This window comes from Pogoniulus pusillus, chromosome 15 (assembly GCF_015220805.1).
Source record: "Pogoniulus pusillus isolate bPogPus1 chromosome 15, bPogPus1.pri, whole genome shotgun sequence".
In the NCBI taxonomy this organism is placed as follows: domain Eukaryota; kingdom Metazoa; phylum Chordata; class Aves; order Piciformes; family Lybiidae; genus Pogoniulus; species Pogoniulus pusillus.
Window position 1 is genome coordinate 7,682,896 of NC_087278.1, and position 18,137 is coordinate 7,701,032.

The following is an 18,137-nucleotide window of genomic DNA, read 5'->3' on the forward strand; positions in this document are numbered from 1 at the left end:
CACTTCCAGAGACATTTTTAAACTGGTACTGTTACCAAAGTAGGGCCCACACCCTCCTCTGACTGGCAATATCAACTCCTTTAATATATTTTAACATGTTCCCTCCCTTACATCAGCATCAGCTTTCCAACTTATAAGGTGAACCAGAAAAACAATTCAAATTAAACTCTTTCCCCCCTCCCCAAATGACACCATGGGACTGTAAGATTCTCAGCACAGCCTGTCATGCAAATGGCATAGATATGGCATGTAGACAGAATCAGTTCTCTGTATCTCAGAGACTGCTTACATCATGCATAAAACTACAGCATGGAAGCAGCAGATTATGACATTGCAAGTTAATGCATACCATGTGACCCCAAATCAATTTACACAGGCATTGGGGACTTCAACTCCTAAAAAGTAGCACAGGCAACAAGACCATATGGGAAGTAAATGGCTAATTGTAAAGCAAGTATTCCACTCTACTGCTAGCTGATGTTTTTGTGAGGAGTGAAAAGAAAACCCTTCAGGAACTCCAAAGGACAACAGAATAAAGCAGAAATATGAACAACTTTGCTTGGAGCTCATCTAAACCGTTAGAAGATCATAACAACCCTCCTGCCAACTAGTCAGGATCACAAGAAACCTAAGCTGCTACTTCCCACAAACCCTTACAGACAACACACCTCAGAAAACTCAAAAGGCAACCCCCTCCATCACCTAGAAGGGCTGACCTTAGCAAGCTAACACAAAGGTGAACATAACCAATGTGTCTAGTCTGTTTCTTCCTCCTGCTGAAGGACAGTTCCCAGATAATGCACAGTTTTTGCAGTGATGAAGGAAAGCTGCAGAAGTTATTACACAAACTCCCACATTAATGGCAACACAGCACTAAATTTACCAATTAAAAAAAAAAAAAGAAAAAAAAGCTTTTCAAAACAACTGCTTAGGGTCTGTTTTCATCTGCTTTTTGAAGATTTGTAGGTGGGAAAAAACAAAAGCAGATGGGTGGAGAGATAAAACGCTCAGACACCACTGTTGTCAGATTTTTGCTAACTCCACTGCATGAAGTTAAAACACAGGCTCCCTGCCAACAGCCAAACCAATTGAAGACATTCTGGAATTTCAGCCTCCATTTCAGACTGTTCTTTTCAACCAGCAGTTTCAACTCCTTTATGAAGGCTATACTCACCATACTTACACTAAAAGTCTCAAGGTTTTTTAATCAGTAATTAAAGATATTTGAGTGTTTTTAACCAGTTTGGGACTATGAACTGAAAACTATGTATTTGGTCTGAATAATCCCCAAAAAATTGAAAGTGTTCTTACTTGAGGTGTACAGCACAACTTAGAATTTAAGTAAGCAAGGATGATGATTTAATTTTGGACTATATCAGCCAAAAAGCTTGGGCTTGCATCCTTTAATTCTCCTAGGTAAACAGATGTATTATAGTTCATAACCCCACTTGAGCTGTGATAAGACAGGATTAAGAAGTTGCACTTCATCCAAATACCCAATACATCATTTTTTTGACCTTTGAATACAACTTTCTGAAGATAAAAGTACTTTTTTTTTTTTTTACAGTCAAGGAATAATGCATAAGACATTATATAATTCCAATCTAAGAACTATTCTGATAAGCTACATATTTCTTTCCACTAAACTGCATACAAATTTTCAACTCTAACACAGCACTGCACCAACCTTCCTATCAGGCAAAAGTATCTGAAATGACCAGATCACAAAATCGACTCATTACTAGACAAACACAAATACATACATACATCAGAACCACTGTTAGTGGCACACTGAGCTTAATAAAACAGCTAACATCAAAGAACTTCATAATTAGCAACATTCACAAGACACTAAAATAGTTTTACTTAATACATTAAAGCACAGAGAAACCATTAACTAAAAGTATGCTGTGCATTAATGTTTCAAATATATTTAGAGACTCTGCTATTTAGTCATTAAGAGCCCTCCAAGTACAGTGACTTTAGGCATTCCAAGATAGATCTGTTCAGGTATTGCAAAGCATTTGGCAAAACCCTTCCCCTTCATTAGCCAAGAAACATGAAATACCCACCTAAAGTAAAGAGAAACATTTAAGTATTTTTTCAGCCTTTGATCAAAACACTAAAAGCTTGAGAAGAAATATTCAAGTGGCTCTTAGACTCTAAAAAAGCCAATTGTGCATGGTAAAAAACACATTTAGGCATCTCCTTGTCACTTAAACCACTAACCCTTCTCTTGTCTTCTCAGCGCCTCATGACAACTTTCTTCCAATCTCTTAAATGACAAAGGCACCTCTATTTCCCCTAAAAAAAATATTTTTACTCAGTTTTCTGGTTTATTCCCCTAGTTTTAAAATCTACAAAGTCTTTGCATTTTAGGTCTGAGTTGTATTAACAGTCTTTTATGAACCCAACATCTGTCTTCAGCTGCATAACCAAGTGTTCATTCTCCACCATTAACTGCAATGCCTATTTCTTACAAGGCAAAGTGTATCTCAGCACATACAGTGTAGTTCATTCAAACCTGCATGTGTCTCTTATCTGCAAGAGCACCAACACTCTGCTCATCTCAGACAATACTCTCATTAAGCAAGTAAAAAGCACCATAACATCTATAACATCCCTCACACTCATATCAGATGAGAGAATGTATTTGTGGACGAAGCACAGAACAGAATAAAATACAATCAGGTTACTTTTCAGTGTTGTTGGTAATCTATGTTGCTACAAGACTTCTAAATCAGGGTTTTAATTCAGCAGTAATCTTGCTTGACTCAATTTTCACCTCCCTTGACTGTCACTTTAGCAGCACAAACTATTTATCACACAATCCAGGACTCTCAACAAGAAAAAACTTATTCTATAGAACATATACTGCAGAAGAACAAACCTTACAAAAAAGTCAACAAGAAAGGAAAAGTAAAGTCAAGTTAAGCTTGTCTTACCTTGTTCATGGCACCAGGCTGTGGTCCTCTCAGTCCAGCCTGTCCTCCCATCTGTGGAGAGCCTTGCTGCAGTGTCTCGGCCAATAAGTTACCAGCACTACCCATTCCTGGGTTTGGGTATGGCATATTAGGTCTCCCTCTGCCTGCTCCAATTGAACCATTCATGACTTGCCCCTGCATCATTCCCTGTCCGTTGCCTGCTGCCAGCATCCCAGGATTCATGCCAGCATTCATCCCTGTGTTCATTCCCATGCCAGGCTGGTTAACTGGACTGTTCACTGTTGGCATCATTCCTGCTGTGGATTGGGCTGAAGGACCCTGGTTTGGTCCACTTGCACCCATTGCCATACTGGGAGAAGTCAACCCAGCCTGTGCCATGGGGCTTTTCACCATGCTGTTTAACATTCCCATTCCAGGGCTGTTTTGTTGGGTTTGACTGGCCATGCCCTGGCCGGGGCCACCAACACCCATATTGAGATTTGGGGAGCTACCAGCCCGTAGAAGTTCAGAGAGCTGCTTGTGTTTAGAGGCAGCATCTTGTGCCAAGCCAAGGCTGGTCTGAAGCTGATTTATGTCACCACCATTGGTGAGTCCTAGTTCTGTGGAGCTGATCAGTTCATCTGGCAAGTCATGTTCCAGATCGAAGAGTGAACCAAAATCTGAAAAACAAAACAAATTTTACATGAGTTCAGAGCAATCAGTGGCATCTCAAAGAAAAATCTTGGCTCATTGGCTTCTATTTGTTTCAAGTAACTAGCAAAGTTTCACTCTATGCTCCAGCAAAATTCCTGTATCAATTACTGAAGATTATTCAAATTGTTGTGATAAAAGTAACTTGTAAACTTTACAGACTACAGAAGACCATTCTACTTCACTTTTCAGTAACAATCAGTGTTGAAATATCTCTGGTTATCTCACACTATCATCTCTGAACTGCAGAAATTTGACAAAGAGGAGAAAAAAGAATAAAAATCTCACAGCCAACAGAATGAGACAATTATTAGAAGGCATGAAAACACTGACAGGAAAGCACTGTCTTCAGTTCTGAAGTTTCACTGGACTCTGTCACTTTTAGGACAGATATAGTTTTAAAAACTATGTTTACTATTTATAATATAAGGTTTTGGTGGGAAGTTTGTTTGGGGTTGTTGTTGTATGTTTCGATTTTTGTAGTGGTTTTGGTTTTTTTTAATCTGCTATATCCAGTCATTTTCAGAACCAAACAGCAGAACTGTAGTGAACTTCAATGGACAACCAGGATCTTGCCAGAGTGAGCACTGCCTGGCCACAAAGCTGTGAAAAAACACTTGGATGAATAATCACATTCATTTTTTCCAAAAGCCCATGCAATGAAATCCCCAAGATAACTAAGTGGAGAAAAATTACTATTTGGGATATATAAATAGAAAAATCAATTTGCTCAAGAAAACAAGAAGTTCTCATGCCAGCAGAAGGATCACAGGATATGAGGGGTTGGAAAGGAGACAACATTGAGTCCAACACCCCTGCCAGAGCAGGACCACACAATCTAGCACAGATCACAGAGGAACACATCCATACAGGCCTTGAAAGTTCCCAGAGAAGGAGACTCCACAACCTCTCTGGGGAGCCTGTTCCAGTGCTCTGTGACTCTTACAGTAAAGAAGTTCCCCCTTGCCTTGAGGTGGACTCTCTTGTGCTGCAACTTAAACACATTGCTCCTTGTCCTGTCACAGGGAGCAAGTGAGAAGAGCCTGTCCTCTCTCTCCTGATCAGCCCAGGAGGAGCATGCACCTCTATCTGTGTATTTCATCTATGGAAGTTACAACACTGTAGAAATGTTATGTCTAAGAACTGAGCCACCCTGTGAAATAACTGTGTACAGCTAGGTTGTGAAGCTTAGTATCTAGAAAAAGAAGGGTTCTAATGTTAACTATCAGAACATTTCAGCACTGCCTCTGTCAAAAAAGGTCATTTCATGGATGCTCTGTTGGGGGGTACTGCGCTGCATTTTCACAAACTTCAGATCTAAACAATGACCTAAAACTATTCATTAGTTGAGCAACTACAACTGAGCTTAAAAGGAAATACCAATTACACTGAATTCTATCTTGATGCCACTTGGTACAAATATTAATGGAAAAGAGACTACAGTTAGCACACAAGTGAGAAAAGCTCTTCAGCGTTAGGCCTTGAGCACAGCCCTACGAGGAGAGGCTGAGGGAGCTGGGACTGGTTAGCCTGGAGAAGAGGAGGCTCAGGGGTGACCTTATTGCTGTCTACAACTACCTGAGGGGAGGTTGTAGCCAGGAGGAGGTTGCTCTCTTCTCTCAGGTGGCCAGCACCAGAACAAGAGGACACAGCCTCAAGCTACGTCAGGGGAAATTTAGGCTTGAGGTGAAGAGAAAGTTCTTCACTGAGAGAGTCATTGGACACTGGAATGGGCTGCCCGGGGAGGTGGTGGAGTCGCTGTCCCTGGGGCTGTTCAAGGCAGGATTGGACGTGGCACTTGGTGCCATGGTCTAGCCTTGAGCTCTGTGGTAAAGGGTTGGACTTGATGATCTGTGAGGTCTCTTCCAACCTTGGTGATACTGTGATAATCTGTTCAAACTCTTTCACACAATACCATATTCAAACTGCCAAACTCCAGTACTAACAAAGTTCCTACAGCTTTGTAACTATTACCGCAGATAAGATCATGACTTAAGAATTCTAAAAATATGGTATGAGGTTGGGAAGAATGCAGGTATACCACAACAGAACAAGTTTTATATCTCCATTTAGATATTCTTCATATAAACACCAGAGACAGAATGAAAACTTTCATTAAATAACTATAAAAATCTGTTAGCCTGCTCATCATTAACATAAATTTAATACTAAAAGCTGTTTTGCCACAAACTGAGAACAGATCTTTCATTTGCATCATTGGCTTTCTTTAGCATAACTAGTGTTTTTCAAGATTCAGTCCTGAAAGAAGCACCAAGACAAAATTTCTCCAAGTTCTCCTTCATTTAAAACAATAATTAGAATCATAGAATCAACCAGGTTGGAAGAGACCTCCAAGATCATCCAGTCCAACCCAGCACCCAGCCCTATCCGATCAACCAGACCATGGCACTAAGTGCCTCATCCAGTCTTGTTTTGAACACCTCCAGGGATGGTTACTCCACCCCCTCCCTGGGCAGCCCATTCCAATGGCAAATCACTCTCTCTGTGAAGAACTTCCTCCTAACATCCAGCCTGTACATCCCCCGGCACAACTTCACAGTATCACAGTATCACAGTATCACAGTATCACCAAGGTTGGAAGAGACCTCACAGATCATCAAGTCCAACCCTTTACCACAGTGCCCAAGGCTAGACCATGGCACCAAGTGCCACATCCAACCTTGCCTTGAACTGCCCCAGGGACGACGACTCCACCACCTCCCCAGGCAGCCCATTCCAGTGCCTAATGACTCTCTCAGTGAAGAACTTTCTCCTCACCTCGAGCCGAAATTTCCCCTGGCGCAGCCTGAGGCTGTGTCCTCTTGTTCTGGAGCTGGCCACCTGAGAGAAGAGAGCAACCTCCTCCTGGCTACAACCTCCCCTCAGGTAGTTGTTCTCAAAACTTCCCCACTTCCCCCCCACCAAAAAAAGAAACCCAAACAAAACTTATGATGCTCAATTATTAGCTTAAGAACTAAATACTGATAAGTATAGGAAGAGTTATTGTGGAAGAGAACCTGAAAGAGGGGACACCAAGGAAAGAAAGCAACTGAAAATACATGACGGTTTGAAACAGCTTCAAGGGGTGCTTTAAGGTGCCTGTTAGGATGCTTTTTACAAGAAAATATTGAAACACTGCATCCAGAGAACACTCTGACTAACAGCCTGACATACAAGTCATACATGAGGAAGGAGTACAAAATATGATCAGTAATTCACAAGTTAGTCTGTGCTTCAACAGAAGCGTAAGAGCGGCACACAGCAATCTTCCATGTGCAAACCGGGAAACAGCTGCTGAGACAAAGACGCCCACGCAGCTCAAAAGTCAGTTTAGTGACTGACTGCAGCTGGGGATGGAACTTCTGCCCTTCAACAGACACAGCTTCCCGGACACAATGAGTCCAAACCCAAAAAATCCCCATTTCGCCTTTATTATCAGACAGTTTTCTATTTAGCCTTTCACAAATCCACCTGGACAGTGATCAGACAATGCCTAGATATGAAAAACTCTTTCATTTTCAAACCACCACATAATATTTTCCTCAGGACTGATTCGTATATCTCAGATATAACATTGTAAGAAAGCAGAGCAATTCTTGTTCTGAGAGACAGAGATTTGCTCATCTCTCTTCACAAGAAAATATGACTCTGCTTTCCTGTAATCTCATTCTTCTCAAAATTTCCCCTCACAAATGAGAAAACTCAAGCTTTAAGATTTGTTTGCTTGTTGGAATATTCAGGTATAAGCTGCCTGACCTCCTTGGCCTGGTCACTCTGTGCTACCTACGAACAGGAAGTAAAAAGTCATTAAAACCTCTAAGTGGTTTTTAAATTGCTTTTCATTAAGGTCTCAAAAAGACTACTAATCGACAGGTACACTGAACAAAACACAGCAACAACCCTCCCCCTCCCCAAAAAAAACACCCTGAACAAACAAAACCCCAAATCTAAATGTTTGTGAGATGAGTTCTTTACATCAAAACCAAACAAAAAAGCCACCACCACCAACAAATGCCCTGTCTATATAAGATTAACTTGCTAGGACTTTTTAATTCTGCCGAACACACAACAGAAGATTTAACACAAAATATTAGCAACTGCAAGCCAAAATTATTGAGCAGTAAATAGCAACAATAAAATGTTCTGGTAAGGATTTTCTCTTTATAAAAAGAGAAAATCCTTCAAGGTCATTCACCCAGTAGACGAAACAACAAAACTAGAAACACTTTCAGTTGCCTGGTAAACTATGAAAATCACTGTTTTAGTCAACTGCCAGGAGGCAGAGGTTTTCAGAAACGCAACTGAAACATGAACAGTCTCAAAAGTCCATAAAGATCAATAAGATTTTGTGTATCCCTAGCAACAGTTGCCACCCATTTCAGTCTTCTACACATAATACTTATCCTAAAGCCCACTGCTATTTTAGTTCCACAACCAGTACAAAAACTGTCAAGGCTAGGCCAGACAGTTCATAGGCTACGCAAAATAATGGCATGCAAGAGTCAAAGGCATAGCTAAGACAATGGTGACAAACTTCCAGAGAACTGACTGACTTTCCAGCACACAGTCCATCCTCACAAGCTGTTTCATTAAGGATACACACAAAGGCTTCCTACTAACAAAAAACTTCAGGGAAGAAGAGGGAAGCAAATCAGTCCCACAAAGGCTCATCTACCTGTTTTCATAATCTCTAGAGATCTTAGGGTATAATCAGACACCAAAAACCAGAGATGTATCAGAGCAGATGGTATCCAGCCTAAGAGCTCAAAACCACCCAGTAATATGCAGGCAGTAAGTGTAGAGCTAAATCTTCAAATCGAGAACTGCCCAAAGTGACTTCACATTATGTTATTCATAGTATTATTAGCGTGTTTCTTTCCATAGGTAAGGAGATAGACTAGACTGCTACTGCCACCTAGGATTCACAGGAATGAAAAGGAAAGTACCTCCACAAAACGACATCTAAGTAGGGAATCAGAAAGTTTTCACCTGAGGTAGTCTGAACATGCAAAGGCACATAACTCCTTTTAAGATCTGTACCAATACTGAACACTCAAGCAAGTAGTTTTGTTTGGGGTTTTTTTCGGTTGTGTTTTGTTTTTTAGAGTAAAAAAACTGGCCTGACTCGCCCTGGTTACATTAGAACTTTACTGAGAAAGTGGGTCAGAAAAGACAGCAGATAAAGCAGGTCCCTTCTTTCTACGACAGTCCAGTTAAGACAGGATTAAGTAATATGAACTGCACCCTAAACTGTTAAAAATCAGTGCGGTAACTTGTGTTGCATTCTATGGATCATTTTCTCAGTTTTGGACCTTACTTCCAAGTCTTTCTCAGTGCCTGATCAGCAAGAAACAAAAATCTGCCAGGTGTGGATTGGCATCAAAATGGACTTCAAAACTAGTTCAGATTCCTAGGGTGCAATCACAATCCTTAACTCAGTAAGGCATAGGTGCCTTATCAAGTGATCAATCTTCCAATGACTTAGAGTATTTATTTCAAGCTAGTTTTACCTGGCAGCATCAGTGACAGCAATAACTCTCAACACATGCAAGGCAAGGTAGGGATTTTTGACAAGGCACACAGAGTAAGGAAAATGCAATATCCACACTAACTACTTAGCAGAGAAACGGACCTGTGGGTTCACTTCTTTTGCATGTTTTCTAGCCTACAATCACAATTCAGACATTTTCTCATTTCAAAATTTAGACAACAGACCTCTATTTACTTTTCATGCTAAACCAGGCATTTCTATCAACATGGAGATTACCTGGGTCTAGCCAACAGGCTGCGGTAAATAATACCACTTTTCTAAGAACTTGCCCACATGCTACAAAGTAGCAAGAACAATTTGATGTGTACTGCATCCTCAGACACAAGACGTTCAAGCATTTAGAGTCAGAAGAGTTGGTTTGTCTGAACATCATGTGTGAAAGAGGATACATGAAGAACTCGGCAACAGTAAGACAGCTTACACTTAACTGGAGAGGCAAGAGTCTTTAGAGTTCCTGCCCCTGTATCCCATTTATATTACACTTTGAACACAGACACGTCAAATTAAAATGCTGCTCAACAGCCACCTTTTTGCACAAGTGTTTCTAGGCTCCAGAAATCTATCAATGGATCAAGTTGTATCACAGTCGTTGGGTTCACAGGGAAACAAATGGACAAGGCTTAATACAAAGTATGCATGTGACAGGGTTGACAGGAGCCACAGACGATGTTGGACTACACAGAAAACATGATACCTCTGCTGTGCTTTCAAACAAAGAAAAACGATCAACTGCTGAGGTATCTTCCCTGCATGGTGACAGGAAAGCTATCCAGGAACCAAACATGGCCTAGATGTAACAGAGGAAGTGCCCAGAGGATACAACCAATACTCCAGAGAAACCAGGCATTCAGGCTTGCAGTCAAGCACTGGCATATTACAGGTCCCCAAATACATTGTTTTAAATGCCCTTTAAAAAAAAAAGGCAGAACTCAAAAAGTAAAAATAAAGAAATTCATAACAACATAAGAAGCCACATCCTCACAAGATGATTCTCATGTATCCATGAGAATGCAGAAGCAAATGGAAAGCACAGACCTGAAACAAAGAGCTAATAAAAGTCATCAATTCTCAAGTCCACTGCAACAGCAGAAAATTAAGCCAGATATGTTCAAGCAGTTTTATCAGAGGGAAAAAACACAGATCAAACTCATCAAAGAAAACCCCAAAACAAAACCCAACCAAGCAAAAAAGCCAACAATACGACACCAAACCAAACGAGAAACAAAAATCACCAAACAAAACCAAAACACATGTAAGAAAGAAGCAAAACCTCTATGTGTCCTGCCAGGTAAGAGTGAAAGGACTTTGCTGCACAGCATTTTGAAGACCATCTTTATCCTTGCCATTAAATCCCACTAAGGAGAAGGCTTTTGATTTTTCACAATTACCCAAAGGTAACACAAACTCTGATAAAGAGTTTTTTCTAACTTAAAATGTGGATTTAGTCTATTAGTTTAGAGGAAAACACAGGGGCAAAAATTCAACATCAGGCTAAAATATTTAGGTGTAGAGTCATCACTGCAATTACACCTTGCAAAATCCTAGGACGTCAGTCCCTACGTAATCCTAATCATCACTCCAAAGTGGAAGGAGGATGCACAGGTCTTCACTGTTGCTTATGCAACAGTAACTGAACTCTTACTCTGGGTAACCCTGTTTGGGTACTAATGTCATCAAGCATTAGACTTCCACATTAATTCTGTCCCTGTAAAGAACTGAGGAAGCACTACCTCCTTTCCCCCCTGCAAAATACAGAGAAAACCTGAATCTGTTCACTGTATATCCAGAAACTCAGTAACTTGAAGTAGGACTGCAAACAATGCTAGCAGAAAACACGTCTAAGAAGGGCATACTCAAAACCCTTGAAAGACAACAAACACGAAGGCACAAAAGATGTTTAGCACAGTAGCATGCAACTTCAGGCACACTTTATTAAACTATCCAACTTTTATTGGTCAAAACCTAGTTTGTCATCTAGAATACACATTATTTCATTATTAATTGTAACAGCCAGGTATTCTATAAGTAAACAACAACATCAAAAAGTATTCTAAAGAAGCAGCACCTTATCATTCAACATTTACTGAAGTCCTAAAATGAGGATCGTGCTTCTTTTTTAAAGCTATCCTAATTCCTCTTCAAATACTGGTGCCAAATACATTAGCTTTTGCTTAAGGAAAAAAGTCTCAATAAGCTCCAAGTTTAAGTTATAACTGTCCTAAACTAATATAAACTGAAATGCCAATTCTAGTAGGCATCTAGTTGAAGCATGGGGTTGGTAACTTCAGAAGCAAACTGTATCTATAACAAACTGCTTTCATTTTCATTATCTTATTCAAAATTCTTTTAAAAAGCAGTATTTAGAGACAGAGGTAACAGGTATTTATCACTGAAAATCATAGTGAAAATTCCATGGTTATGTTTATGGAATACAGAACTGTGCTAAGAAAACAGAAGTGGTGTAATCATACAGAAAAGACTGTGTGCAAGAAGCAAAATAGATTATGTTCAATTTTTAAACATTACTTAATGGTTTTCAGACTCACTGCTGTTTGTGTACCTGTTGATGTTACCCAGCACAATACAAAGGAACTAGCTTGTCATTGCTGATGATGCAAGTAAGATGAATTTGTGACAATTCTGAAATCACGTAATTGTAAATTTCTTTGTGAAGGTGATGTTATTTGCATACATTTTATGGCACTACCTTTAACTTCAGTGAATATTCTCTGAGTATTCTGGTTCCAAAGACTATCCTGCACATGCCACTGAAATTCCTGTAAGACAAACTTAACACACCAAGTGTTGGTCCAGGGGATCACTAAGTAGTAACAAAGGTATTTCCCCTGGGAGTCTGATAAAGTGCGGACCATGGTGCACATAAGTCTGGAAAGTTTGAGATGCCTTACTGGTGGGCAAAAGAATGGGTATGTGCAGATAGAAAGGGTGCATCCATACGTGCACAAACACACTTGAAAGCTTTTCACTTTAGAAACTGTTGAAAACTGGTTTCAAAAGAGTAAAATTAACAACTTTGAAATTATGTAATCTGCATATACAGTTACCAAAAAGTCAAGCCAATTTTCTGAGTGTTACTGAGCTGATTTTATTCTATATTATTCTAGGTAAAACCAAAAAGCAATGCTGAATTTACAGACAAAAAAACCCATACATACATATATATATGCACACAGAGAGAGAGAGATATATACACACACACAGACATGTAAACAAAAAACAGAAGTCTGCCCATCAGACTTCTTCACCTTGAACAAGTAATTCCCCAGAAATCCTGTGTGATCTGGTACAGGTGACCCTGCCCTGGACTAGATGATCTTTCGATGTCCCTTCCATCCCCTGACATTCTATGAAATTATATATTCAGGAACACATAAAAGGCAGCTAAGCTTCAGCAGAATCTGTGCTGACCAAGCCACACACCAGCATTTTGTCAAAATTTTATTTAAGATAATTCGTTTTTAAAAAAAGAAAAAGCCTCTCATAATTACATTTTAGTTCACTGACTATTCACTTGTAATTGGGAGTTCTACAAAGCAAAAAAGAGTAAATGATGATTCTGCAAGCAGCTACGGTTCAAAACTCTACTTTGATCTCTGATAGGAGATGCCACAAAAAGTTTTTCACCCTGTCAAATGAAAAAAAAAAAAGGCAAAATGTCTCTCTGCTTCATCTCACAGTCACCCAGTCATAATAAAGAACCTGTCCTGTACTTGAAAGGGCTGTACCCAACTTGCACTTTTCAATGAAAATTCTACTTTAGATAATTTCATCTCCTTGCTCTTCCTGTAATCACACCTGACACAGTCAACTAAACCACAAGCTACTATGATTTGAACTCAACAGTCCTTTTTCTGATTTTCTTCAATACGTTTTGAAAGAAACATACTGGGAGAAGAATACAGCATGTCAAGTTTTTAAAAGAACTTTAAATTCGTTCATATGCCAATACAGTTTAAGGAAGCTTGTTGCTATTTAGGAAGGGAACATAGCCATGCTGTCGGATAGGTCACACTGCTCAGGGAGAGGGCTTCTGTGAATTGCCCTAGCTGAAGCTCTACAAAGTCAGTGTAAACACAGAAGTTTTGTGTCAGTGCATACAACCATATGCAGAGACATCTGCATGTTACTTCAGCCTGCTGCTACAGTTTAAGACAAGACAGAAAAGTCAAATCCTTGGAGACAGGTGTGTATTGTTTATCTGCCAGTGAAATCTACACAGCAAAATTACTCCGTTTGTCAACTAATAAATCTAAATTACTTTTGGCCAAGCCCTCTCAGAGGGGGCACTAGCGATGAGAAAGGTTAAAGTGGTATCATTACACGATTGGAACAAGTCCCAAAAGGCTGCTAAGCAAGACAATGAGCTGGCACACTGGAGATAACCAAACTTAGAGATGTCAGGAATAGACACTAAACTATACAAAATAAAAACCTAGTAATAAAGTAATTTTCTCCAAGTTGTAAAAGGTACAAGAAACCACAATCCCTGCATAAGTTCCCAGTACCTTATAAAACTTGCAACTGAAAACATACACTAAACTCGAATTCAGTAACTCTTCCCAGATGAACTTTGGTTTTCTGCAAACACACAAGTGATACAAAAAACTGAACTAGGCACCCTCTAAACTAAGCCCAAACCCTGCTTTAGGACCATGTCCTAACAAGATAAAACATCTAAATTAGTAGGTCGGGTTTTTTAACCTAGAATTTAAATTACCAAGATCAACAACAAAGATTTTCCCTTAAATATCAAACTTGTGAATCTGTATTTTTAAACCGCAGCTGCAATCTGGTTTTCTAGTCTCAGAAGTGTTTTACTTGTAAGTGCTCAAGCCTCAGGTTTACATCACAAAAGGTACACTCCCCGTATTTATTTTTAAGATATTAAATACTTTTCTAACACTACTCAGAAAAAGTTCACACTTCTGTCAGAGACAATTCAGTCGGTGAAAGGAGAGGAAAAAAAAGCAGAGACATAGCAGTCTGGAAATCTCCAAGGTTCAAAAGTCTGCAAGATCTTCTTAAAAACGTTACTAAGCACCATGTGAACGATCCATTTACTTTTTAAAGACAATCATTCACAGTTAAGTTTTCTTAATTTACTTCCAGAATCTACTTGCTGCAAGGAACATATGTCCTTTTTTGCCACAAGCCTCCATCACCTCAACACTCAATTTACAGTACATGCCGCCCATCAAGCCATCTTTAAAGGCTTCTCTCATCCCAATATCTAGCACTTGGATAAGAAGCAAATACAAAGCAAAGTGGCTCTCAATAAGGAGGAATAAGAGTAGTTAGCTGATGGCTACAAGTCAACTCTAGCTAACGACTTGGTCCTAAACAATAAAGATAAAGCAAATAGGTGAAGTATTTTATTTTTAAAGTAGTATATACAAACGCTAGGAAAAAAAAACTCCATCCCTGTCTGAAAAAAGGAATTTAAAACCACTCATATGCCTCTGGAAAAGGCAGCGAGACAAGATTAGTTGATATATTTGGAACAAATGAAAGATAGGCATTAGTCAAAATTGCAGTAGTCCAAGTGAGAAGTTTTATTACAAGTCTTAGCCCTTTGATGTAAGGAAGAATAAAGTTTTAAAGGTCAAAAGCAGTTCCTGGGGAAAAAATAAAAATAAGAAAAAGGAATGTATAAACTTTACAAAAGATGAATATTGAAAGAGAGATTGAAGATGTGCTATTACTCAGAAAAAACAGAGCTTCTGGATACAGTGATGTATGCCGATCTTTGGTACAGCAGATGTGCCAATTTAATTGTACAAAACTGAACTCCAATGCTACAGCAAGAAACACTGACCAGTTAAATTCCAATTTTCGGATCTAGCAACCCAGTACCATATAGTCATGCTGCAGAAGAGAATATACTCCGTTTGTATTCCTTCATGAAAGAGCGATTCTGAACCGAGAGCCTGAAATGCTTTACTACTAGTTCACAGACAAGCTATTTCTAAGAGGAAGGAAGGGTAGGAATAGTAAATTACGATTAAATTCTCCCTTCTTGAATATGCCACATAGAAGTCTCTGTGTGACAATTTCAGCACACCTGCATTACTGCAAGAAAAACTAAGATGATCAGATAATTCAAAAACAGCTAAAACTCCCCAGTACTCTAAGGCAATCAGCTTAAAATGTACATTTATGTCAAACTTCCACCCATCTATTCAAGGACACAACACTTCAGGATGCACTCATTTTACTCTGTTATATGGGGGGATGAAGGGAATCAGACTGGTGTGCACCAGTCTGCTAATGTAATGTTTAAGAAAATCTTCTTAGATTAGGAGCTACATATCCAAACCGTTTCTATCATTATGGTAAGGTAAGTAAAATGAGCTATGCTGGCTAAGTACTTGTGTCAATGTAACCATGCTAGTACAAGCTGTGCGAGCATCAAGCGTCACAAGCTCTCATCCCATACTAAGGATACTGTACCAGCAATAGGTGAACCCACTGTAGAGCTGACAATTGTCCTCAGAAAACTCAACATGTGGACAAGATATATGTATAATTACCATCCTTCTTCATAACAAATTTAACATTTTAATGGAAAGAAAAGTTGTAGAAAAATCTCTGGCTGATGAAGGGCATCCACAGCATCCTACTCCTGAAGTTATCCTAGAACTACACAACATTAAAGAAAAAAGGAGACCCTTCAAAAAATCTAACATGCCACATGACAGGTACATCACCAAGACTTTCTAAACTACTTCAAAATGTTTGTTACAAAATGTGTTACAAACACTTCAGTTTCTCTGCAAGTCTATATGTTATTTTTACCTTCTAAAGGAGGAATTGGCACTAATAAAGCAACTCAAAGTTACGGCAAAGCCAACTCTGAGCAGGAAACATACGAATCATTTAAGACTTTTAATACAGAGGAAGATGCAGCACTGCAACAGCTGTATGAAATGCAGATATATTTGGCTGCTGCAAATATAACAAGTGCATTAGGACAACATTGCCGACTTCTTTTTAGAATAAAATCACCAACACTTAAGTTTACTACATTCCACTCAAAACATTTAGAGACAACTTAATATTCAATATAAAGACACTTAACATCTGCAAGTTTGGTGTAAGTTAGAGTCAGTAACTCGATTTTAGTATCTAACAGGCTAAACCAGTATATAGATTAAGAAATTACTTGAAAAGGGTGCAGCAAAATGAGCACATTGAAAGATCCACTATGAGCTAGAAAAACTTTCACCAACAGTAAAAGTTTCCTGCCTTTCTCCTTCCCTCTCTCTAATGATGCTGTGAATCTAACCGTTTTAAAAAGAGTGCTTGAGTAAGTACATAAGCACCGTGTTATTTATTATCTATAATTAACTAAGGAGTGGGGACAACAGCAGATTCTATAAGTGGAATTTACTTAATGAAAGCTGCCTGCACTATTTCAAAGCAAATTTAAACAGCCGATAGGTTAAAAAAGGTAAAACTTCAAAGCAGTTGCCCACAACAGTAAAAGTGGGTCAGAAAAGAAGTGCAGTCTCTCAAGCAGCAAAACACACTTGTTGGTTAAGAGGTTCAACTTCATTTAGAGAAAGAGATATGATGATGTGTTAAAAAACATAAAGTGGAACTGTCCCACGTCCAGGTAATAGGCTGTCAACTGAAAAATCCAGAAAAGAATGCTTCAGTATTTTCTCTGTAGCAACATTATAAACCTCTGCCTAGCTACCAGGTGATGACAAGCTCAGTCACACCGAGAAAATCCATTTCATTTGTGCATTACTGAAACTGCTTTAACTGTAAAAACTATAAAAAGTTAATTTATTAAGCTGCCCAGTACACCAATTATTAAAATAGACTAAGTCTGTGAAAATCTGCACCTCAAACAGGAAAATATTTGTAAATTATCCAAAGCTTATTTGATTACAAACGTCTTAACTTGGGATACCTCGGTTCATCTACATCAAAATCGGTCCTTAACTTCCAGGTTTTTCACCTATCAGGACTTCTCTCAAAACATGTTATTCCACCTCTCCTAACAGCGCAAGATAATTACTGTCATAACACACTAGAACAGGTCACTGCTGAATAAAGTCCTGGTTTCCAAGTCTAGCACAAAACCTCCAGCTCTAGTTAAAGAGCAGCTCCTCCAATGCTCTCCTACTTTTTCACTAGAAACCTGTTGATATTAGGAATAGTAACCTCCTCCAGTTACAACATAACACTGCTTGTATCTAATATGCTCTAAAAGTTACACTCAAACTCTTCAAGACTAACACCTCATTCACCAAGAACAGAGAAGGGAAAAGGCAAAATTCTGAAGATGATCCCAAGCAGAATCGCATTCACTGCTCAACCGAAAAATAAGCTACTAAGACACTGTTTCCTGTAAATAAGGAGCCTTTCTTTTTTAGAAGGAAAAACAATCCCCCCCCAAACAACAACCACCACCACCACAACAAGAAAAAACAACCAAACGAAAAAAACCACCAAACACAACAAATACAAATAACTGTTCCTTTCTCTTGCCAGTTGTTAACTGCATTGAACAACATCAATGGTGACTTCAGAAATGCCACCACTCACCAGACCCTGGCAAGGAGGCGGCTTCCTCCATAGCCCATAGGCTAAGAAGATCTAAAGTAAGTTCAAAGAAACTCCCGTGGGACAGGTAACCAACTACTCTCATAGCAAAACGACACCAAATACTCATCTGCTTCACAACAAGCATTAAAAAGCTCAACAGCCCTTTGTTCCTCCCTCCTCCTTCCCAGTACAACCAGTTCATATTTGCTAGGGATCGGGACACCTGAGGTTTCCAGCCTCTAGTTTGCTCTCTAGCAGCACTACCGAAGACCTCTGCAGGATTGCAGAGAAACCCCTTCATCTTCACAGCCTTTGAGTCCACAGGATAATTTCAGACGTGTTAGTCTCGCAGCACAGAAATAGGAGATGAGAGA

General features: G+C 39.3%; 1 protein-coding gene across 2 annotated transcripts in view; it reads right to left on the reverse strand.

The window, feature by feature from the left end:
- Positions 1–18,137, reverse strand: part of EP300 (E1A binding protein p300) — a 61,803-nt gene that overhangs the window by 42,814 nt on the left and 852 nt on the right. For both annotated transcript variants that reach the window (XM_064155169.1, XM_064155168.1), the window contains exon 2: positions 2,946–3,604. In XM_064155169.1, coding sequence (XP_064011239.1) covers positions 2,946–3,604 — 659 coding nt within the window. The remainder of the gene's footprint in view (positions 1–2,945; positions 3,605–18,137) is intronic.